General features: G+C 46.6%; 1 protein-coding gene across 1 annotated transcript in view; it reads left to right on the top strand.

Moving 5' to 3' along the window:
* fid (class I SAM-dependent methyltransferase fire dancer) overlaps positions 1 to 24,957 on the top strand; it is an 82,470-nt gene that overhangs the window by 11,354 nt on the left and 46,159 nt on the right. Inside the window, exon 2 of the mRNA XM_050183857.3 lies at positions 17,981 to 18,294. Coding sequence (XP_050039814.1) covers positions 18,072 to 18,294 — 223 coding nt within the window. The 5' untranslated portion in view covers positions 17,981 to 18,071. The remainder of the gene's footprint in view (positions 1 to 17,980; positions 18,295 to 24,957) is intronic.

The following is a 24,957-nucleotide window of genomic DNA, read 5'->3' as shown; positions in this document are numbered from 1 at the left end:
ACTTTCACATCACGTTGCGCTGCCTGAGCTTGAATAACTTTCACCGCGAATTACTTAGCGTCATTGCCTCAAGCGGGACAATATCCGCATAGTAATCAAATTATAGCGAGCACTGATATTGGAAGGGACAATTTTTTTTTATGTTTTACTTTTCGCATTCTGTAGGTTCTTAGGTGAAGAGGAGCAGACATCGTCACTATATGGTGGTCAGATATACTTTCATATTTTCATTCCGATAAAAAACCTCAAACGTTGTGCGACTGTTCGTAAGTGCTCAAAGAAGTTAACAAGACAGCTGAGTCTACCGAAGTCACCAGATAAGATCACAATAAAACTAGTAACTAAATATACCTTGATGGAACACAGAGTTATACGCAATAATTTTTTACCTGGTACACTCGTGTTTACTATGAACCAGCCTGATTTGTCAGTGCATAATTAGTGAGAGTGGTTCCTTATTGAAAACTGGAGATGGCTGCCAGGTAGCGCACCTAGCACGCTTCTCTAGATGATTTCAATGATACATGGAATAATCCACACACCGGACATATGACACTGAACCATGCACATAAACCAGACGCAACATAAGGTACAATATTAAAGTGCCTCATTGAGACCAGTGTCTCTCAATGTTAAGAGCGCCTTGGTTGCGCGAGACACACAGGTGGTTGTATCTTAAGGTGTGAAGCCTGAGGCATATTTAGTGCGGTCATCAGGACCATTCTCTGGAGTGCAAAGAGGTCGCGATTGCAGGTTCAGTGTGCTGTGTGTCCTTTCCTATATTCGACGCACAACATTGGGGCGATCTTACCTGCTTATTTTCGGACAAGAAGTATTTTGTCCATCATCCTTAAGTTATGGGAGAAATAGCGTGTTTTAGCGCGTCATCAAAACTTTGCGGTATAAGAATAGATACCCAAATTACTTTACAAATACTTGATATAAAATGCGCACTTCGGGCGACGACCATTCTGTAGGACGGTTTTCAGGTGGGCTCGAATGGTTGCTGCATTTAATGTTTTGTGTAGAGAATGATAAAGATATACAAAAAGAGAGTAACCACGCGATTTCGAAAAGATGAACATTACGGGGTTCAAGGGCAGCACACACCGTCGCACCTGTGCTGTCTAACAATTTCTGTCAGCACAAACACCACCGTCCTTCGGTAAACCACTGAATGCACTAAAGGCTGCCTGGTGTTCGACATCGGCAATGCCAATAATTTCCGCAACCTTATTGAACTGGGCATCGAAGCTAGAAAGGAATTAAATGATAGAAAAGGAATGTGATTACTTTTTGGTCTAAGCGCAGGGAAGGAATTGGAAGATGAAAAGATAAGGAGAAGTTCAGCTCGAAGAAAAAAAAGACTCCCAAACTGTATTGCCATTCCGAATTATAAAAAGAAAAAACAATCTTAAACCAAAGTATAACTATAACTCTGGGACCTCCAGCGGCGTCTTTTGCATTTTTATCCGCTTACTTTCTTTTTCTTTTGTTTTTTCTACCGGCGTGCGGTATCAAATGAGAAATTTTCATCTAGTTGAGTATCCTGGAAATTCATATAAGTTCTACGTAAACGCAATTTCTGCGTATGATCAGCCTACTCTATTTATTGATTTTTATTGTTTTATTTTTCCACAATGAAGAACGTGCCACTTAGAAATGGAGCGACGTCCGTTAGTAAATTGGAACTCTGTCTGTTAGTCGCCGTCAACCAGCCTTTCCGAAACCGTTACGCAGGGCCCGTTTTTCTTTTTTCTCAATAAAATGCGCTTGGAATGATGTACCAACTGGCCCAAACATCTACCCTATTGGATTCTCTCTCAATTTAGCACCACGTGTATCCATCCCATTGTTCTCATCAAACGGAGTCACGCAGTACCCCGGAGTCGAAGACAGACAAAAACAGCAGTGGGCGCCCGGTCATTAATTTCGCGCGTCAAGCCGTCGGTCCGGCAGGGCGATTTTCGACCGACTCCTCGGCGCTTTGCGTGGCCGTGGGAAAGATAGAAAGGGGCCGAAGCGTTCAAGGCATCTGTCGAGAGCGCTGGCTTCCTGCGACGTCATTGCTGACGTCAGGGACGCGGCGCCGCGATTGTTGAGCGCACGTGGCGCCTGCTCTCGACATGCCGTCGCCTCCACTGCGGCCAGGCGCTCGACATTCAAAACCGCTCGTTCCTCGCACCGCTCGCCCTGTGTGCCTGTCAGCTGGCGCGGTATTGAAGGGCGTTGCTTCTTTCTCTCGCGGCGCAGGGCGCACGCTTCAAGCGCGAAGAATAGCCGGGCGACCGACTATGACGCCTTCGTGTCTGCGAGAGGCCCGCACGTTGAAAATCGATTCCGCTTCCTTCCGCACATCCACTCTTCTCGACAGCCGATCTCATTAGCGTGTACGTTAACTTAGTCGGAAAGAGTGACAAGAACTGGCCAAACTACCGAGACCGTTTGCTCGTGGCCTTTGCATAACGGATTTGCCGGGGCGTGATACCAGTAATGGCGGCATTGGGAACGTCACCCCGGCTTTATCGCCGAGCGGATAATGCCGTAACCTGCTGCCGAAGTCGTGCTTATATATTCGTCTGCAATCCTGGAGGTTTGTGGATGTTGGCGTACCATTGCCGTACTTACTACTTTTTATTATTGCAGAACGCCTTCTTTTTTTTTTTGTGACAAATTGTAGGTATGACTACCTCAAAATTAGCGCTGTTCTCTGGATACTCACTAAAGGGGCAGGCCTTGAGCACTTTCCTAGCCTCAGTTCCAAAATTGCAACATGGTCATTCATGTAAATAACTAAAAGTACATTAGTGAACCTTAGGCAATAAAATATTTATTCTGAGATTATTACGGAATTTCAGATGTCCGCCGATTCAAATGAAAAATAGTTGATAAAATAATACTGTTATCTCTGCGACGCTGTTTTTACGAATCACGGTCTTTGCAGAAACTCGCGGCAGAATAATGCATATCGTACAAATAATCATTATTCATTGCTCTTTCTTGGAAAGATTTCTAGATTATCATTTTTGGGTGAAACTTTGTTGCATACGCCATGCACAAAAACACATTCACGCAGCGAAGACATGTGTCAAAATGATGCAGATGTCATTTTTTCTCCCTGATTTCTTTAGTCATTATTCAATTTGATGTGAAGTATACCTCCTTGTCACTGCCATTGAAATTATATTTTTACACTGCTAGAGGCAATAAAAGGTCTTTGTTCACGTTTTCGCCCCATTCAAAATAAACAAAATATGTTTAAATAAGCTGATCCTACGCCCTGTGGGAATCGGTGGACTACCAAGCTTCTAGATCGCGTCAATCATACTCTCAACACAGAGTTGTTGTTGATCACGTGGTTCGGATAGAAATACATATACGGCTGTATCAACCGAGAAGTATGATGCGTAACGCTTAACGTTCCGCGCATCAACTCCCGTTTCAAAGGCATAATCGATCGCACCTCCAAATTGAGACTTTGGTAATTGCCCCTTCGAGTCGCACTGAACTATACAAACACCATTTGTGAGGTATGAACCAGCGCCACAGCGCAAATGCTTCTTATTTATTTATTTATTTATTTATTTATTTATTTATTTATTTATTTACACATACTGCAGCCCCTGGTGGGGCTATAGCACGAGTGGATAATACACTATAATACAAGAAAGACAATAGGCAACAGCGAAAGAAAGTTAAACGCAATGTTGAGGGAGCACAGACAAGAATTCATTTAATGGGAGAGAACGGTTGGTTCCTGGTAATGAATTCCATGTTTCAATTGTTTTAGGAAAAAAGCTATACTTAAAAGTATTAGTGCGTGAAAGAAATGATGCAATGTTAAGCGCGTGATGTCTCCTAATAGAAGAGATTTTTGCAAAGGTGATATATTCATTACTGGAGAAGACCGAAGACCGCCACGCTCACGTCGCGCCTATTTTTCGCGCTCTCCCTCTCCTCACCTCGAGTGCGCGAGGGACTTCCCGCTTCCCCCGCTATGTCTGCTGGGTGAGACACCGACACCAAACACAGAAAAAGAGGCGAGGAAGATAGGTCCACCTGCTACACAATTGCTCCTGTAAAGTTATAGTATTTTCAGGATCGTCCCGGCCGCGCCTCTGATTGCACTTCCTCCGCGATTGGCCAACGTTAAAAACCAGAAGCAGCTGTTATTTGTCAGCATAGTGTTACCCTAACCACGTTAAACAATTTAACAACTGCGCCCTTAATTCAAAGCGGATATTTGTTGCGGTGAGGATATTTTAGTACCCTTTGTTATTTCATTGCGTCATTCCTGAGCAGAGCCGGTCACCGGCGCTTCTGTATGGCCTGTACACACGAGTCATAATCATAATCATCATAATCATCGACATCATTATTATCATAATCATCATCTTATTGCACTTCATATGCAGTGACAGTTTTGCCAGCACATATAAAAGCGCGATTCGTCTGCCTCGCGACTGCTCCACCATTGTCTACTCATCGAAAAACATGCAAACTCACCTGTAGTCACCATTGAGGTGTTAGCCAAAGGATCGCTGCTTAACAACTGCGCAGTTTATTGTACCCCAACCGCCTTACGTATCTGCAGCCAACCATTCAGGCCCAGCACGCACGAAAGGGCGGTGACGGCAGCAGCCGCCACCTCAATCCCAGTGCTTCGCCATGGCCGCCTGTAAAAATGTCTCAACTTTTCTTGCCTGGGCTACCAGCCGCGCTGAAACTCGCATCGCTCACTGATATGGCTAAGGGACCGCGAAGAAAGAAAAATTGATGCTCCTTATGTCAGCGTCCGACGTCGTCGTGCCTGTGTCTTACAGGGTCACGTCGTTGACATTCGGCAGTATTCGACGGATGGTCGTCGGCGCATACCTTTGCAGAATACCCCTTACGCAAAACAGCTAAAGTCGCGAATCGAAAGCAAAGCGCTGTATGTTTGATTGTTTCTCTGGAACCAATGCACCAAGCAGCTTCTATACAGCTTTGCGGACTGATTGGTGCTCACCAGCCCAGCCATAGCGGTTGGACATCAGGCTTGTTTGTGAGCGAAAATATTTCGACACTGGTGTCGCTTGTTCAGTACACAGGATGCACTGATAATCGGAGAGGCGAAATCCTCTTTGTACATTTGTTGTTATTGGATTGGCTCCCCATTTGAAGCTGGCCGTTAGTTCTTCTCGCGCGATTCCAATAGATTGTTTGCATTTCATCGTCATATTTCCGACCATCCATGCTAAGAACTATATATATGCACTTATACGTCTGCAACGATTCTGACAATCCGTTGTGAAATCCGCTATACAATAGACTACCGACTTGCTTATGAAGGCTGAAACCCAGTGAAGCAAGTGGTCATGCTGTTCTTTACGCAATTTTCTTCCTCCTTGTCTATAGGTATATTTCGAAACGAATCTTTCACTTACAGCCCTGCAGGCTTTCGACACTCGAAAGTAAAGATATCCCGTCGCAGGTTTTAAATATTGTGCCCAATAATCAGAATCGAGCTTCTAGCAAATTCGCTTGAATTTGACGTGTTAGAGGTGCTTTTAATCGTTATCCTCGTTAGTATAGGGACTCGTGTCCCTGCTTTAATGTGCAATAATCTAACACACACTAGTGCATAGGTCTCAATATACAAAATATTAAGGATTTATATCATCAAAAAGAATAGACCACATATCATTGGGTAGTTGTAACTTCATAACGTCCGAGACTGCTACTTTAGTGCGTCTTTATATGCAACTTTCAAGTTGCGGGAAAGTTAGCTATCCGAAACATTCTTCAATGAACCTCTCACAATCATTGTTCGATGCTACCGTCTCTATTTCAATAAATACTCTCGGCACAGCTGATACAGTCAGACTTAAGTTCTCTATTATTCTCTGCTCTCCCATAAGTCAACTGCGTAGCTACGCCAGTCTTATATGACAAAAGCAGGTCTCGAATACGGCGAGAAGATATCTCAAACTCATGGCGAAAGCTGCGGATCGCTTGCCAAAGTGAAAGAGAAGCCGATCGACCGATGTAAAAGCACGCGTTTCGGCTTTCCCTTCACAAGACAAAGCTATCGACTTGCGAAACGGAGATGGCAGTACGGTGCTCTGATCCCCACAAAGTTGAGAGCGAAACGTAAAGTTTACATTGCTATAGCGGCAGGCGCTGGCTGAACATTTCGCTCATTTAGCACAACGATATGTCTTTGTCAATAAATACAGAAAACTAATTAGGCACATATGATCAGATAAATTAATAAAGAAAGCCTACGCAGTAGAAGTGCCTAAGTAAACTAAAAAGATTATAGCTTCTACCATGATATCTAACGTGCACACAAATGTCATGCGCAGAACAAAAAAAAAAAAAAGAAAAGAAAGCGAGGGGCATACAAGGTTCTTGTTAAGGTAGTGCACATTTTTTCGCGCACATCCAAGAGGTTATACTGTCACATACTATATCTGAATGTTTTCTCAATCTCGTGGAAAGAAAAGCACAGAATTCTCTTTGCTAAATCCTCCTTCAGCTCTAAATGATATTTATGCTTCATGTCACGCGTGTTTCGTTAGAGTTCTCTTAAGGCGAAGTTGTAAGGACGAAAAGAAATGAAAACAGCATGTCACTACCTTGTTTTTCCTAAGCCGTGTTTGAAACGTTTACATCGTTTGGCACTCATCTATGAATAAAGAGAAGAGAAATAGCCGACGCCGCCTACAGGCATCGATCTCTGCTTGAGCACAGGTAACGATACCAAAAATGGAATTCGTACTGCGGGACTCATATCCGCGAAACTTACTTTCAGCCTCAGCTTAAGAAAACAGGTTATACTGCGTAGTGTCAGCGCAATGCGTCGTGCACTTCTTCGGGAAGCTCTTAACTGGACTATACCGCTGAAGGCTTTTGCTTGAACGAAAATAATCTCGGGACATGTTTGGGCTCGTTAGCCGCGGTCTTTCCTGACTTCGTGATGCAGCGTCCTTGCCGAAGCTGTGTTTTTGGGTTTCTGCACATGCGGGGCGTCTAATGAGGCGAGCTTTTCTCTGGGCGCGATTACAGCCGATGCGCCCAGGAAGCAATCGATCCGTGCGTCGTTGCTGCTCTCCTTACAGCGGAACGCCCTTCTGCCACTGACGCCCTGAAGCGGCAAGAATCACTGTTGCGCTGGTTGAGGTGGTTAGTCGCGATGCGCCGTCTAGCTTTGGTTAGTTTCACAATTGTTTTGTAAACTTTAGTCGAGTGGTTAGAGCTGAGATAGAAGACTTTCTTTTTCAAAAGCACCGTCATTGATTCGTGTCTCACGCGAACTTGTACGCCGGTTATCTGTTCTTGAGCAAGCAGCCGATATGCTACTGTTATTGTTCCCAAATAGCCGCGTTTACCCACTGTGGAGGAGGACTGTCCAAGGACCAGGCGGTTAAATTATCTTTGAGTGAACATTAATTTACAAATCAAATTGCAACGTTGAGTATGAAAGAATAAGCACGGCAACGTACCCATTGAGATCACTGAGAAGCCACTGAAATAGTCTAGCGTCACAGACATCGCCACTGATGGTCTTCTCGGACAGACTACGGCAGGCGTGAGGGAGACGTTTACATCCTGTGTACCCCGTGCCCGTCCAGCGCTGAGCAAATTCGAAGTTGAGGGCATGTTGGAGGCAGAAGCCGGCAAGTCTACTGTTCAGAATGGCTTGCACTGCACTATCGCACACACAGATTGTCAAGAGAAGTGAGTGAGTGAGTGAGTGAGTGAGTGAGTGAGTGAGTGAGTGAGTGAGTGAGTGAGTGAGTGAGTGAGTGAGTGAGTGAGTGAGTGAGTGAGTGAGTGAGTGAGTGAGTGAGTGAGTGAGTGAGTGAGTGAGTGAGTGAGTGAGTGAGTGAGTGAGTGAGTGAACTTTTATTTGATCCAACAAAACGCGATAAAACGCGCACCTGGCTAATCCCACGACGGGACTGAGATCTACGGCTGAGACTGCGGGTGCGCTGGACGGCCAAGATTTGGTTCTCAAAGACGGGACTTCGCAGTAGTGCGTCCCACTCTTCCTTGGTGAAACCCGCCGTGGTTGCTCAGTGGCTATGGTGTTAGGCTGCTAAGCACGAGGTCGCGGGATCGAATCCCGGCCACGGCGGCCGCAGTTCGATGGGGGCGAAATGCGAAAACACCCGTGTACTTAGATTTAGGTGCACGTTAAAGAACCCCAGGTGGTCGAAATTTCCGGAGTCCTCCACTACGGCGTGCCTCATAATCAGAAAGTGGTTTTGGCACGTAAAACCTCATAATTTAATTTTAATTTTTTCCTTGGTGAACTTCGGGCCCAGCGACCCGCAGTCCCAGAGCATATGAGGCAAAGTAGCAACCTCACCACAGGCCACGCAAGAAGAATTCGGATAAATCCCGGGATATATGCTGTTAAGGGACGCGGGATTTGGGTAGGAGTTCGTTTGCAGGAGTCTGAGTGTGACCGCCTGCTGCCTGCTTAGCTTAGAGTGAGGCGGCGGGAAAACACTTCTCTCTAAGTAAAAGAATTTAGTAAGTTCATTGTGCGTTATAGGAGCGTCTTTGTGTCCGGGGAGAGAGTCGCCCGATCAGAGGGCAGCGCGGTCGGTAAAGCCACGTGCAGCCTCGTGGACAGACTCGTTGAGGTTCAGAGGAACCCCCTCAATCGCCCCGACGTGTGCAGGGAACCAAAGGATGGAGTGTATGGAGGTGTTGCCGTGTTTGGCGCCTTTCAGAGTTTGAATTGCCTGCTGGGCTACCCGGCCTTTCTGGAATGCACTGACGGCCACTTTAGAATCGCTATACACCCTTTCTCTCCGACCGTCTTGCATGGCGAGTGCAATCGCCACTTGCTCGGCCACCTCTAGCTTCGTCGTCCGTACGGAAGCACAGTTGATGACTTTGCCCAGCGTGTCCACGACGGAAACCGCAAAAGCCTTGCCGTTTCGGTATGCAGCTGCGTCCACGAAGCTTGCTTTGATCTTGTCCTTGTTTATTTGCTTCAGTATATTCAATGCTCTTGCCTTGCGACGACCTACGTTGTGAACGGGATGAACGTTGCGGGGCAAAGGGGCGACCATGATCTTCTCCCCTATTTCTCTGGGGATTTGGGTGTTTTCAGCCAAGTTCTTGGCGGGTTCGAGTCCGATCTCCTCGAGGATACGCCTGCCGGCCGGCGTGGTGGACAGCCGAGTTAGCTGGGCCCGTTCCTGAGCCTCGGCTATCTCCTCCATGGTGTTGTGTATGCCTAGCCGAAGGAGGTCCTCTGTATGCTTTCTGACGGGCAGCCCGAGGGCTCTCTTAAAGAATTTTCTAATGAGGGTATTAAGCTTTTCCCGCTCGGCTCTGAGCCAGTTGTGCATGGCCACCGTGTAGGTGAAGTGACACAGCACAAAGGCGTTGACGAGCCGAAGCAGGTTGTCCTCCTTGAGGCCACGATGTCTGTTCGTGACCCTTCGGACGAGGCGAAAAGCATTGTCGGTTTTAGCAATTATCTTGTGTAACGCAGTGCCGTTGCCGCCGCGTGATTTGATGAACATACCCAGGACTCTGGTGGTGTCAACCCTGGGTATCGGGTCACCGCTCCGAGTGAGCAGGTGAATGTCACTTTCCGAGACAGGTTTCCAGCCCTTGGGTCTGCGGCCTTTTTCTTTTCCATAAAGCAGAAGCTCAGATTTGGTCGGGGAGCATCTGAGTCCGATGGGTACGTAGCAGGTACTGCTCCGTGACGTCTACCGCCTCTTGCATGGCGCTTTCCACTTGCCCTTCGCTACCGCCGGTGCACCAGATGGTGATGTCGTCTGCGTAGATGGTGTGTTTGATACCTTCAACTTGAGCCAGATTCCTCGAGAGCCCGATCATGCAGATGTTGAAGACAGCAGGCGAAATGAGTGAGCCTTGCGGCGTGCCCCGTGGGCCCAGGAGCACCTCGTCGGAGACAAAGTCGCCGATCCGCAGCTTCGCTTTCCTCCCCGTCAAGAACGAACGGACGTAGTTACGTAGTCTGGGGCCCAGCTGGACGTCTGCGACGGAGGCCAGAATGTATTAATGGAGAACGTTGTCAAAAACTTTCTCGAAGTCGAGTCCGAGCAAGGCCCTGGTGTCCCTGGTACTGCCGTCGATTATTTGATGTTTGATCATCTTCATGGCGTCCTGCGACGAGAGGCCGACACGGAAGCCAATCATGTTGTGAGTATATATGTTGTTCTCGTCGAGATATCTGTTTAGTCTGTTGAGGACGACGTGCTCCGCCACTTTCCCGACGCAGGAGGTGAGAGAGATGGGTCGGAGGTTGTCCAAATCCGGAGCCTTGCCGGGTTTGGGGATCAGGACAACGTTGGCGGTCTTCCATTGCTTTGGGACGCTGCCGTTTTTCCACGTCTCGTTGATCTCAGTGAGGTATCCGATCGAACCGTCGTCAAGGTTCCGCAGCATCTTGTTGCTGATTCTGTCGGCACCTGGCGCACACTTCCCCTTGAGCGCGAAAATGGATTGTCTAATTTCCTCCACGGTGAAGTCTTCGTCCAATTCCGGATGGGCTCGGCCGAGGTAGTCGGGAAACCGGTCTTCCTCGTCTCCGCGCTTTACGGGAAGGTACTTCTCCATGAGCTTGGCAACCAGCTCGTCCCCGGAACAGGATGCGGTAGCTTCGTGCAGGGTTCTGGCGAGCGTGTGTCTCTGACTGGATCTGGTGCTGCCCTCGTCGAGGTGATGTTTTAGCATGCCCCGGGACTTGCCGTTAAGCATCTGCCCGTCGATCCAGTCCCAGACCTCGTACCATTACTGCTTGCCGAGGGTCCGACAGTGATCTTTGATGGCCTTGTTAAGCTCGGAGATCTTTTTCCTCAATCTTCGGTTAAACCTTTGTCCCTTCCATCTTAGAAGCAGCGCCTGCTTGGCCTCGATCAGATAGGCCAGCCTACTGTCCATCTTCTCTACCTCCAGGTCGCTGACGATCTTAGTGGTTGATTCAGCGTCACTCTTGATTCGCTCGCACCAACCTTCCAGGTCTTTGGGGACGGGTGCGCTGTCATCACCGCGGAGCTTGCGAAAAAGGTCCCAGTCCGTGACAGTGAATTCTCTGAATTTACTTCGGGTGACTTCAAAGCGGGTCTCGAGCACGTAATGGTCGCTACCAAAACTTATTGCGGTGTTACTCCACTCGGCTCCCTCGACGTTCTTCACGAACGACAGATCGGGGGTGGTGTCCCGGCTCACCGAGTTGCCGATTCGGGTGGGGAACGCCTTGTCCGTGATGAGCATGAGGTCCATTTCGTTGGCGTTCTTCCACAGACCCCGGCCGTTGCTCGTGTCCTAGACGTACCCCCACACTCCGTACGGTGCGTTGAAATCCCCGACGACGACCAGGGGATGGGTGCCGGCCAGGTAGACGGACTTCCTGAGTATCGTTTTGAACTGCTGTCGCGAGTCCCTAGGATTGCTGTAGATTGACAAACGAAGAGGGAAAGGTAGGGAGGATAACCAAGGGAGCTCCCCAAGTGCAGGGGAGCCCGGTTGGCTCCCCTGCAATTGGGGAGAGGGAAAGGGGAACAATAGATAAGGAGAGAAAAAAATATGACAGGAGTTTCTCCTGCGACTTACTGTGTGAGAGAAATATAGCATGCATAGAAAGGCAGGGAGGTTAACCAGAAATACTCGTGGTTGGCTACCCTGCACGGGGGATGGAGTCGCGTCGCAGTGCTCCTGCTCGGACGCGTACTAGATTTGCTGATGAGGTGCCAGTGGCAGATAGACAAGTGATATTCGTACTGCGGTCATTAGTGGATGCTATCCGTGTACAACCAGCACACTATTATGTTCAAAGCACAATGTATGTAATGGTACACTGGGTAGAGTACTGGACCTTTGAGTAGGCGAGCAGTTCCCAAGCTACCACTCATTTCGTGCGAAGAAAATCCGAGAACTGCCTTACCGGTTGTGAGTACAGAAAAGGGCGCGCTTCCATCGGACAAATGACCGTGCGAATGGCTGCACCGTTCAAGGTGTCTTTGATTTTCCGCAGGTGCTATGCGCAAGAACTGATGGTACACCCTCTGTCTTCCTTTATCTTTTACCCTCACTTTTACCCCCAGAATAGGGTAGCACACCGGATATTGTGATTTCGCTAACCTTGCAGTCGTGCCCTTTATTCCTCTCTCTCTCTCTCTCTCTCTATATATATATATATATATATATATTTATATATATATATATATATATATATATATATATAGAGAGAGAGAGAGAGAGACATACATACATACATACATACATACATACATGCATACATACATACATACATACATACATACATACATACATACATACATACATACATACATACATATATACATGGTGTCTCAGCTAACATTAGCCAGAGTTTGAAATTTGCGAATACCACGTAGCTGGACAGAACCAAGTTAATGTTGTTTGCCGTCGCTTGGAGATACTCAAATTATTTATTTAATTCCGCCTAATTAGACAATTATTATTAATTACTTAACCAACTTCTAAAATAATATATTTAAGTGAGAAATATCAATAAAAAAATCGTACAGCGACATGAAAAACTCCGGATATAGCTTTCTGGTGCTCAATACGTGCTACATAGAAGTGCTTTACCGAGGATGAAAAGGAGCCCGCAACAGCACGCAAAATTGCCGTGCGACTGACCGCTCGAGGCGCTTTGTGAGTATTCGCGGGCTTCATTAACACTCGGAAAAGCTTTTATTTAGCACGTATTGAACAACAGAAAGCTGTATCGGTAGCTTTTCATGTTGATGTACGATTTTCTCATTGACGCTTTTATGCATATACATATCAGGTGGAGACGTCGACTAAAGAAGCATCTCAATGGACCATGCTCTCTTTAAAAGAATATAAATTATATCTATATGTGTTGCTACAGATTGCACCATCCTTCCGAGCAAAATTCAGACTGGTTATTTTCACCACTGATGGCTTTTGTAATTAAAACATTTCTTTCTTCTTTTTTTACCTTTGGGGCACGAACAAGGGAAGGTCATTTTTATATAATAGATATATGGTGAACTATAACTGCAAGTATAAGGGAGATTGTGGCATGATGTCTTATTTCTCAAGCGTAATTCATTTACTTCGAGGCAGCTTTTTTCATCTCCAGGTATCCTTAGGCACGCGCTAATGCTGGCCTGGTAAGGAGCTTTCTGGGTGGTTAACAAGATACATAAAGAAATACCAATTTCTAGATAATGATACGTGCATCCGTAGACGTATTATTTCGTTCAAATACCATTATTCCAACAGTATCACAGCTTTCCCTTTCATTCAAATATAATCCTTTAACATTACTAACACAATAAATTTCTTACTGCGCGTCGAAACTCTGATTTATTCACTGAACTCCAAAATATATTGAAAAGTAAATGAGAAGTACTTCCTGGCGAGTGTTGCAGATGTCACACTAACACGATGAAAGAACATTCGTGAAGTGTATACCGTTTCTAAATCTTTGGGCAAATCATAAACGGCAGACTAGCAGGCGAGGCCAACACAGCATATAGCGATACAGTATAAGAGTAGCGTGCCATTCGAAAGTGCAAGCTTGTGTATTTATCTTTGTTTTGTTCAAGCCATTTTGGTCTTCTTTCAGAGCCGTTATAGCTCGGATGTATTCGCATCTATGAGTCCCCAAAGCTTTATATTCGAAAGCAAACTTAGATTATCGGGTATCGGTATAGGAACAACGCTTCGCCTGTCAGTGGCACGTCCATTTAGCGTTGCGCAGCATCCATTAAATACATGCCATCAGTGAGCACTTCAAAATATCTGCAATCAAATGAAGTGCGTTGTGACCAGCTTTGTTTTTCTTCGCCAGTATACGATTCGGCGTTACTCTACACTCATACTTGACAACAAAGCGATACACCACAAAGCGCGCTTGTTATTGCGTTGAAAAGTATGTACGGCATTTGTAGGTAAGCATGTGTTGTGCACTGCGAACATAACGTGCACACAGTGTGCAATATGTAATTCTCTCTTGTGTAAGTGGCCCTTCATTTGCTGTAGTACATTTTTATTAAGTGTACACAAGGTTATTTTGGTACCTGTCAGACGGCGCCGGCTACTCCCTGATAGATGTGCTCGAAAACAGTTTCAGACAAAGAATGTAGTGTTCGTTGCTACCTAAAATGATTTGCTAAATAATAGTTGGGCGTATTCTGGAATAGCCGTCCACTAAAAAGCTAACCGTGTGTCAATTCCACACACGCACGACATCCGCATAAAAGGTTATAACAAATGTACCGCCGCGGACGCCAGAGCGTCGGCAGAACAGACGCTGCATTGGACACGTTTTGCGCATTCGCTCGACGACAAAAACAATTCGCTTGTTGAATGGACGGAAATGCTACCGCTAGCCTGAAAAAAATAAAAGCATGCTGTAACCATCTCAACTATTTATCTGAGCAAGAGCACAGTTTCCTGGCCCTACTCAAATATACGTTCTACTTTGTGCATAGGTGAAATTCATCGCATGCGCCAGAAAGACCACGGAGATGGAAGCTTAAGACGTTGATGTGGTTAGTCAATTAAAGGCTGTGGTATGTTATGCTTCAGTGTGATAGCTAGCTTTGGGAGTCGGAACACCTGCATTATTACTTCCAGCGCGAACGAAAAAGTGGCGTCGTTCTTAGTTGTCCCTGTTGATTCGTTCGCGTTGTAAGTAATAATGCCGTGCTATACTTTTGCACGAGTGAAAACAAAGATTTCTAGCGAGTCAGTCAAAGCATATTTTCTTTTATTCTGCTTTAGGTGTTATCAAAATGCAAATTTCAAGGGCACTACATGTGTGTTTTATTTTTTCGCTGCTTCGGGAATTCTTGACCGCATGTGCATTTGGCCAGTTACGTAAGAATGACATCCGGCTCCCAAAAATGGCCTATCCACTTTAAAAATAATAATGAACTTCAGAAAATAAATTTACAAAGCTTTAGAATTTGAAACCCAGAAAGTAAATTTGAAAAAAAAAACATTATTACACTAGAAGAGAAACTTGGACGAGTCGATGATGATCCGTATTTTGGAAAGCAACAGCGCTAAACGGACAAGGGCTTAGGCAAAGAAGAACACGATATTGGCACTGACTCACAACTGAAGCACAATTGAAGTTTATTGCGAGTGTTACCACATTTGCAAACCCGGGTCGACAGGGCAACTGCTAAAGCAGCTTTACATGAGCAGCAGGAGCTATCCTGGTGACGTGTCGAACCACGTGAAATAAACCAGTACGTCATAACAAATACCAAAAACGAAAACCAATAAGAGACTTTTCTTATGATACTTAACAGTCTACCGTGGTACACTTTCTTGCAATTATCTCAACTCTTTATTACTAAAAGCGACATGCGGCCTGCTAACACATTTTCGCCCTTCCCTATCAATATGAAAGGCTTCCATAAGCTCCCTCGTTGTTTGATCCTTATGCCAGAACAAAAAATCAGTTCTTTTTGGTATCGGTCGGTACCCGCACTCTCTACAATGCAAAGGCAAGCGCAAACCCCCGCACCTTTTACTGATGACAAGTGCTCCTTTAATCTAATGTTCACACAACGACCAGTCTGTCCAACAAAAAACGTGCCCGCATGACGGTAGAGACCTGTAAACAACGGAAGATCTACATCGGATGTATCTATTTTTTAACTTCTCGCAATAAAAACTGCATTCCTTGCCATGGCCCAGCAATTTTTATGCAAACGGGAACAAATCGTGGCAACTTTTTTAGGAGCGGACATGACCACACGCACCCCATACTTACTAGCCACATTTCAGGAACGCCCTTCTTGTGTGTGTCTCTGTGTGTGCATTTTTAACCCTTTCCTCTCTGTTCTCTTTCTAACCCCTATCTCCCAACCCCAGTGTAGGGTAGCAAACCGGAGAGTAATACCTTTACCTATCTTCATCTCTCTCTCTCTCTCTCTCTCTCTCTCTTTCAAGCAATGCGAAAACTTGTGCAAATAGGGCAGCACTACCGGTCTTTTTTTCACTTCGCGCCGGTTCTTTTGATTTATTCCTTACCTTATCAGTACCCTTTGCCCACCTAATCAGTTTACAACAGGCCCTCAAGATTTCACTGTCCGCGTAAACCGCGTTCTGTAATCGCTGACTCTGGCCAAGGAAGCTCTCTTTCAACGAATGACTGCAAGTCTTCTTAGCACCACGCACAACGCAGCCTAAGCAGCACCGGTGTTTACTATCTTAGAGTGTTCTGGCATAAGAACACGAGGGAGCTTATGGAAGCCTTTCATATTTATAGGGAAGGGGAAATGTGTGTTAGCAAGCCGTCTATCGCTCTTAGTAAGAAATAGATTAGATATTTGAAGGAAAGTGTATCACGGTAGACTGTTACGCTTGATAAGGAAAGTCTTCCATTGGTTTTCGTTTTTGTTATGGCGTACTGATATATTCTACGTGGTTCGACACGTAGAATAGCCAACAGGAGCCGAGCCGCGTCGCCACACGACACGGCTCCTGTTGCGCATGTAAAGTCGCTTTAGCTGTTGCCCTGTAGGCCGGTGTTTATAAACGTGACATCCCTCGCAATAAACTTCAGTTGTGAGTCAGCGCCCTCGTGGGGTTATTCGTTGCCTAAGTCCTTGTCCGCTTAGCGCAGTTGCTTTCCAAGACATTATTACGCTCATGGAAAGCGTACTCTTTCTCTTGTCACCCACCTCGCGTGTAAATCAATGCGAAGCGGCCAGGGGTCCTCGTTCGCGCTGTCCCGTCTACACAAGTGTGTGCCGTCTGCTCCCAACGCGTCGTCCCTCAGCGCCCAATGCCCGCACGCGGGATGACGACCGGTACGGCAGCTCGGTCGATATGGTTTGTTTTTGGGGTCCGTAATCGATATCGCTCAGACGTAATAAAAAGCGAGGCCAACCAGTCTGCAGCCAATAAAAGGCAACCCCCGAAATAGGTGAGTCCTTGTTGACTCCTTCGCGGACACACACCACTAAAGCGGGAAGGCAATCGTCTTAATCAGAATTTACGCCTCTGCTGCTGGGCGCTGCTGAATATTTACTGTGTATTGCCAAGTAGCGCTCATTTCTCCTTTCTTTCTTTCTTTCTTTTCTTTTTTTATATATTTATTTGTTTCACTAAAGGCCACCACGTGTAGCCAATATAGCTCTTTTTTATTTATTTATTTATTTATTGATTAAGAAGATGTGTGTGTGTGGGCGCCCTTGCTCAACGCGCCAGCCAATGTAAATCAACTAAAACTAGAAGCAGTCGTCAAAATGTATAGCGTTGTGTTGTGAGATTAGAGAATAAAACTCTGTGGTGCGAGTGCTCTTTCTTTTTTTTTTCACTCCTTATTTGTAAAAGTACTTGCAGGTCACTTATTTCATTGCACTTTCCAATCTACGGCTCTATGTTGTTTACATTGTCAACACTACTTTCGTACTTCAAATCACCTCAAACAAAAGACTCGGAAAAGTAACCTTCCTAAGGGCTGAATGTTTTCTTTCTTGATTTTCTATTCTTGTGATAGACTGTCCTTGCTTTCGTTTATAGAGGTGTTGGCCCTCCGTATATTAGAAACTCAAAAACAGTGCCGGAACGCATTTCTGTATCTGAAAGGAGCACCAATGTTTGTACAGGAAGTCTAGGTGCCGTTGCCGAACTCGTACGCATTGCAACCTTCATGAAACACAACTTCACTCTGTTTGCTCCTTCCTATCATGGTGCTATATAATTACCAGTGTTCCTCTAAATTCCTAGCTTGCTGCCCACCGTCGTTTAGCAGGACAATTTCTTTTGCTTTGCCTCGGTTTCAGCAGCAGTTTGCATTCAGTGAGAAGAGAGATCCCTCCTGTAGTGCCTTCTCTGCGACAAGCGTGAGGCGCGTGCACTATAATAAAAAATGTATTGTAATACTGTAATATTGTAATATACTGTAATTCGCAAATGCCTCGTTCTGTCTTCCTGCTCCCGTCCTCGAATCGTGTTCCAGGCCGGGAGCGCGCTGCCGAGCCGCACCCGCCGGCGTCCGGTATGGCTTGCCGCCGTCTCCTGTGCCGCTGAGAGGCTAGAGCGGCAGCCCCATGCGGCTGCGTCGTGAGAGCGGTGGCGGGGGCGGCGGCGGCGGCGGCAACTGCAGCCCCGAGGAGCTGCAGGAGCGCCGCGCGCGCTGCATCGCCCTCGAGAAGGCCTACGTGCACGACGTGTACGAGCAGCTGGCGCCCAGGCTCGCCAGGCCCCGACTGTGGCCACGCGTCCACCAGTTCCTGCGCGAGCTCGAGCTGGGCAGCCTCGTCGCCGACGTCGGTGAGTGCCCTGCCATTGAGGTCGACGAAAGCGGTCGAGCGAGCAAAGCTGTAGAGACCGAGAATGGTCTAGCCTTGCGACTGCGTGAACCGAATTTACGCCGTTGTCGCGTTTTCTGGCCAAGCCTTCAGCCTCGTTTTGATAAACAATTCGCCGATTGGTAAGGACAGCGCAGTCGCCCTCGACAATACTAGTGTTCATTTTGCCGGTTTAATGGAGCAATTCGGCCTGTCTCCCGCAATAAGGCACCAGAAGCGCTCCCTAGTGGCCAACTCCACTCAAGTAGCAGGCGTTTTGGCCAGGTCGACGGAGAAACATGAGTCGGAAAGCTAGCGCGAGTAAAATACGCAGTGACTGGTTCAAAAGAAGGAAAAAATTGACGAGTTCTTTCTAGTTTATGGTTACAGACTCCGGAAACCACGTGAACAGAGCAATAAAGAATTTAAGCGGGATGAGCGCTCAACTTAAGCTAATTTTGTTCGCGGAAACACTTGGTTAAATACAAACTGAAAAAACTATAGCTTCGGTGTCACACGCGTTGAAGACCGCATAGATTAGAAAGAAACAGTATCGCAAGAATAAAATCGAAGTAAAAAATAGGTTCACACGCCAGAGACACCAGACCGCGACACAAATAAGACACTTAACAAAAACTAGTACATACCTATAGCCCATGTTAAACAAAGTAATTTCGCTTCCTAATAAGTAAATTGAAGACTGGCTAATGCATGCAGGCCCTCTTTTCTTGTATGGTATGCTTCCACCAGCTCACAGGCTTTACGACTTTCATGCTGGAAGATCATGCGTAAGCATCACTAAAGACAGGCTGGCAACCACCGCTCCTGAAGTGCAAGGCTAGGCGGGAAATTGAAGCACCTTTCAATGAGCTACTACAGCCACGAAGTAGCAACCTTTCCTAACAAAAGTATGTTTGTGTTCTCAAAGTCAATGAGCACATAGACGAGCAATGCATAAGGAAGCCCTCAATTAAATTTGATTGTCAAGCCACTAGAAGTACAGCTGTCTATGTCTTGTATCAGTAGTACCTTCGTTTTCGTATTCTGAAGTTTCATAAAGCACGTAACGCTACAAACCAAGGACCAAACGTTTAAAACACGTTCTTTCAACGTTTACGATGCCGTCGCTTTCGCGTCAGGGCTTCGACACCACACCGCGACGCAAACATCGTCCCAGCCGCTGGCCCAGCGCGCTATCGCCACTTCGAGCAACAGAACAAAGGCAGAGAGCTTTGCGTTGTACTGTCCCACTGCAGGTTATAGCAATTGCGCTTGGAGCGAAACCAAAACTGCCGAAAAATACTTGTAGACTAGTTCGCCAGTCAATGGAATGCCAATCCGTAGCCTGTACTTCCCATCATTCACGTGATGGTTGAACGATCGCAGCGCCAGATTTCCCTCTAGTTATACTAGTATAAAACTCTATGGCGCACACTCTTCAGTTGCGTGAGCTTGTGATCAGACCACAGTCTACCACACACCTCGCAGCTGTGGCCGCACTCACGGTCGAGGAATTCTCTCTTGAACCATGCATCGGCACCCTCCGTGGGAGGAATCTCTCTGCGTCGACGTCTCTGCTCGGCCTCCTACTCTCGAAGTTGGGGGTTAGCGTGCATCTGCTGGCGCTTGACTTGGGTTGCCTTCTCTTGAAAGAGGGGGTTGGCTTTCCTACACCGGCGCTTGGGTTGCGCTTCCCGTTCTCGATCCTCAGCGGTAGCGGCTTCCTTTCGCTGGCACTTCGCTTGCGCTTCTCGCTCTCGAAACTCGGGATTTGCGCCACGTCGGCGCTGCCGCTCTCGCAGTGCGGAATGCATGGGGCGAGAGGGCGCGCGCTGGCGAAATGCCTGCTGCTATGCCCCTCTTCTCCCCCTCCCCCGGCGCGCACTCTGTCCCCCTGCGTGACGCCGGACAACGGACGGTGAAGGCTCGTCCGCTGTTAAAAAGTGTCCGAGGTAATGATACTCCCTAATGCGAAATTTGAGCACAGATCGACACGTGGTTTCATTTAGCAATACATTGATGCGAATAATTTGAGACCGAAGTCACCGCACCGACTGGCAACGGGCCAGTGCCGTCAGCGCCTTCGCAGAGAGAGGGGCAGTATGGGAACGCTGGCACCATGAGCGGCATCAGAGCCAGCCATGGACGAAGACGACGACGAATGCGTGCGGTTACTCCGAGGGACGCCAACCAAGGCGGTTATAAAAACTTCTGGAGTGGAAATGATATCCTAAATGTGAAACCGGCTACCTCCATCCTACGAGGGGAGTCGAATAAAGTTGCCATTTGGCAAAGAACAGGAAACGTTTTTAACGCGAAAGCCTTAAGTGGCTTAAGTAAAACTCTTGCTTGGGCTAGTTGGTTCATGCTTGAATTAGTAAAGGCAAGGTGCAGAAGACCAGGACTCAGGAAGAACACAAACGACAGGACCGGCGCCGATCCTGTCGTTTGTGTTCTTCTTGAGTCCTGGTCTTCTGCGCCTTGCCTTTACTAACTGAAGTGGCTCATTACAATTGCTCATAGCAAAAAAATGCGTCGTCCCCTCCGATGGTACAAAAACTATCATCATCAGCAATGGCTCATATTTTCTCGATGAAAAAAAAAAAAATCACTGCCCAACCACTCCGTACAGATGGTTAACCAGCGAAGCCGAAACGTGCAGACCCAGTGTTTATCACGGGGTTAATCCCAACGGTTAATTAAACGACGGCTTGGCAGGCTGCCCGATCCTCGGTACGCAATTGCTGCTTGCGCTCGGCTGCACGAGCCTGTTATTGTGCCCGGGCTGCAGCATCGGCACGGTGTAGACGAGCTCGTTCCCAGTTCTGCTCGCGGTGTTGCTAACCGAAAGCTGTCTGCTCCTCAGGAGTACGTTTGACGCGTGGCGTATCCGTTTCAGAGCCGGAGAGAAACTGCTGCGCGCGCTTGGCTACGACGGAAAGCAACGACGTCACTACTGGCGCAGCCAGTCGCTCGCCTCTCTTTCTTTTTTCGCGCATGAGCATGGGGTCCACATTTCTACACGACGTCTTATATTTGATGTTGAGTATATTTTCGGCGTATAGGCGACAGACGGACGGACGAATCGGCTAGCCATATACAGCTTCGCTGTAAAAAATCAGGCAAGTTGCGTAGCCTACAGGATTTATCTGAGATTAGGTGTGACTAGACACCACGGAAAAGGTTGTGAAAGCAGTGACAAACAAACGCTACCCCAAGATTTACGTATTTCACATTGCGCCTTTTATCGCTGAGTATTGGTTTATATGCAGAAACGGAACGCTCAACATCCACCGAAGCTAGCACATATTTGTACTTCGGAACGTTCGATGATTTATTGCCCTGTTGCATTGCTGAATATTCAGTGGTGAGAACTGTTAATCGTTTTTTCAGTGCCATAAAACCCATAGTTTTGTCCCAGACAGATAGAAGTTTGGAACTCTATCAGCAACCAGTCCTTTTGGCACGGTGGCGAACTTTTCCTCGACGTCTAATATATATTAGCCGTCGTGTGGAAATGTGAAGCGGGCGCCAAGTACTTTAAGTGTATTATCGCGTAGCGCAGCTTGAGACCTTCTCAAAGCGATGATCTCTTATTAATAACAGCCTTCACGCCATCAATGTGTTTGTGGCAACAATCGGCTGCCTTATGCCAACTTCCCCAGTAGGTGATAACATCATAAAAAGAACAAGGCTAGGACAAAGCACGGGAAAAGGCTAGGACAAAGCACGGCAAAATGTAATATAGGCACGAATGCACCAACGTCCAAATAGACATTTATAGGCGCAGTAAAAGTGCCACTCAAATGTTTTTAGACCCACAATTCATGCTGACATACTCAATCGGCCCGATAAGGACGTAACAAAGAAATAGGCAATTCGCATAAAGTTCCACTCTCTAGTGATTACATGCACAGCTGGCGCAGTAGCGAACCAATCATTCTGCATTTCCTTGTCTACCGCGCCGAATGGCCGCATGTGATTCTAATGCACGCCTCCGTATCTGCGTGTCCATATTGTTGACTCTCTTCCTGTCTTTCTTCTCTTCTTGCGTCTCCTTATCCCAGCGCTCCTTCTTTCTTAATCTGTGGTAGCACACCCAACGTGCGTCTTGATAAGCTGCCTGCATTTCCTGGCATATGCCCCTCGTACATTGAAATGAATGTCTTACTTGCTTTTAGGCTCCTTTTCTTTTTCTTTTCTTTTTCTGACTTGGGGTGGTTCAGTGGCTACGGCGTTCTGGTGCTGTAGTGGCAGCCACATTTCGACGGATGGCGAAATGCAAAAACGCTTGTGTGCTCGAAATAAAACGCTCATGTACTTAGACTTAGACACACGTTAAGGAACACCATGGGGCTGAAATTAATCCGAAGCCCTGGACTACGCCGTTACTCATAGCTCACGATGCAGTTAGGCTCTCTAAGTTCCAAACGTTTATTTATTTATTTATTTATTTATTTATTTATTTATTTATTTATTTATTTATTTATTTATCATTCTTGCACCAACGCAGACTCAAGCTCCATCACTGATTATCTTCCACGCACGTCGTACTACAGCCTCTGTTTGTAAAGTGCGTTTTTTCGCAAGAATACACTTACGAAGGCAAAGCTATCTCTGGAGAAAAAAAAAGAAAAAGCGAAACGCAGGCATCGTCCTGGCGGTCACCCAACATAAAACTCATCCGGGAGTACTCACTTAGAGCATGCGCTTCGAACAAAGTGGCCTGCTGCTTCCCATGCATGAGAGAATATGGATGGTAATTTGCAACGTGCTAATTAATGCACCATCTGCATGATGCTGTGTCGCGTCGACCAACGTAACTTTTTCTTCCGTTACGACGAAGCGAAGTAGCGTGTCCAGCTCAACAGATAAGAACGGCGCGTATGATGGTTGTCATACAACTGAGATAAGTCAGTATGGCAAGGCAGCTATCCGTGTTTATTATAACTTCTTCCTCTCCTCCCCCTTCAACCTTTCCTTTTCTTCTACATCACACTCACCCTCGTTTAAGTATCACCCCTCCTGGGGGTGATAAAGAAGGACGTTGCCTTAATAGTTAAAATAGCATTACTTTAGGTGCAACGGTGCAGGTGCCGGTCTGGAAGTGACAAGAATTGGCATAATATATGTGTGCCTTACATGCTACATGCGAGCACCCCCATTGACGCCGCTTGCCTTGAGCTCTCGCTTATGCAAGTCTGCAGTGGATCACAAGAAGAATGGGGAAAAAATCAGTTACTCGCCAATCTTACGGTATGCCTGAATTTTCTTTTCTTTTTTTTCTAGCCAGACGACGAACCATATGGACAGAAAAAAAGGCGCTTCTGCGTGGTACAACCGATTTTCAAAAAAATGTAACACCGGCACTGCTCGGTATCAACGTGCTCTCTGTCACCTAAAAAAAAAAGAATTGCGCAATGAAATAATATTAGTAGGCCCTCAACACTGATACGTCTTCTGGCTTTTAGGAAATATATCTAATTCATTCACAAAACATTCGAAGCTGCGCCTCTCTTTCCTTCTTTCTATTTCTTGTTCTCTCGTTTTCAAACGAGCGCCGTACCAGTCGCACCTCTTGGATAGATTCAGGTCATCGATTACCATGCGGAACTGCTCCTAATGAAACTCACAGGCTCAGTTCCACGCCTTTGACTGTTTCCGCTCTCTCTCTCTCTCTCTCTCTCTCTCTGAATGGTTTCCTGGTGATTTAATTGCGCATGCGTGGCGGCTTTTCTCCTGACTACGCTCTCACGCTGTCATGCCTCGTTCTAATTATGCATCCGGCTTTTGGAGATCACCGCCTGTTCCATAATGCAATAAACGAATTCTGCTACTCTGGTGGAAACAAAAACAAAAATAAAAAAAGACGAAGAAGTGAGAAAAGGCGGCGGTGTACATCACGGCTCTGGGATTCACTTATACCACTGTTTCCGTTAGTCCTCGTTTTCGTAATAGATATAAATCCCCTCGGCCCACAGCGCCGCGGTCAGTTTCTTTTCTTCCTATTTTCCTACCTTTTTTCTAGTCGCTTTTCCTAGCCCTGGCGCAGGGTAGCAAACCGGAAACTGTAATCTGATTAAACACCCTGCCTTTCCTCTCTATTTGTCGACCTCAGTTTCTATGGACCCGCTGTGTTACGAGAGTGTGCTGTTTGTAACGAAGCGTTCAAGTTTCACACAATTCTGTCGTATACTTAAAGGCGACGAGGGGGACACTACAGTTTTCCGCGCGCTGTCTTTTCTCGGCATTAAGCAAGCCACTCTCGATGGCAGTGTTACCGTAATGCGCACATGAGGCAATGCTATATGTTATATTCAATTTCAATTTGTCCACACTTGTGTTGAACGTTCCCGCAAGGCGTGATCACAAAGAGTAAGCGCAACGTACATCCTGGCAAAGGTCTTCCCCTAGAGTAATGGCATCAATAGCAGACGAGAAAAAATATTTCACCAAAATGAAAAACAAAGCAATGGCATATGACCTAACGTGGGATGTATTAATTAAACGTTGATAACAAAAAAGAACCAGAAACGCACGAGGTGCCAAAATTTGCGGGGCGTGGGTTCCGCGCAAAAGTTGGAATTTTCGAACAGTTTGTGCCCGCAGCCAGTAAAACCTCATAACATTATGTTCACATTTATAG

This window comes from Dermacentor andersoni, chromosome 4, assembly GCF_023375885.2.
Source record: "Dermacentor andersoni chromosome 4, qqDerAnde1_hic_scaffold, whole genome shotgun sequence".
NCBI classification, from domain to species: domain Eukaryota; kingdom Metazoa; phylum Arthropoda; class Arachnida; order Ixodida; family Ixodidae; genus Dermacentor; species Dermacentor andersoni.
The sequence above is the reverse complement of the archived record's forward strand: the minus strand, read 5'-3'. Positions and strand labels throughout refer to the sequence as shown.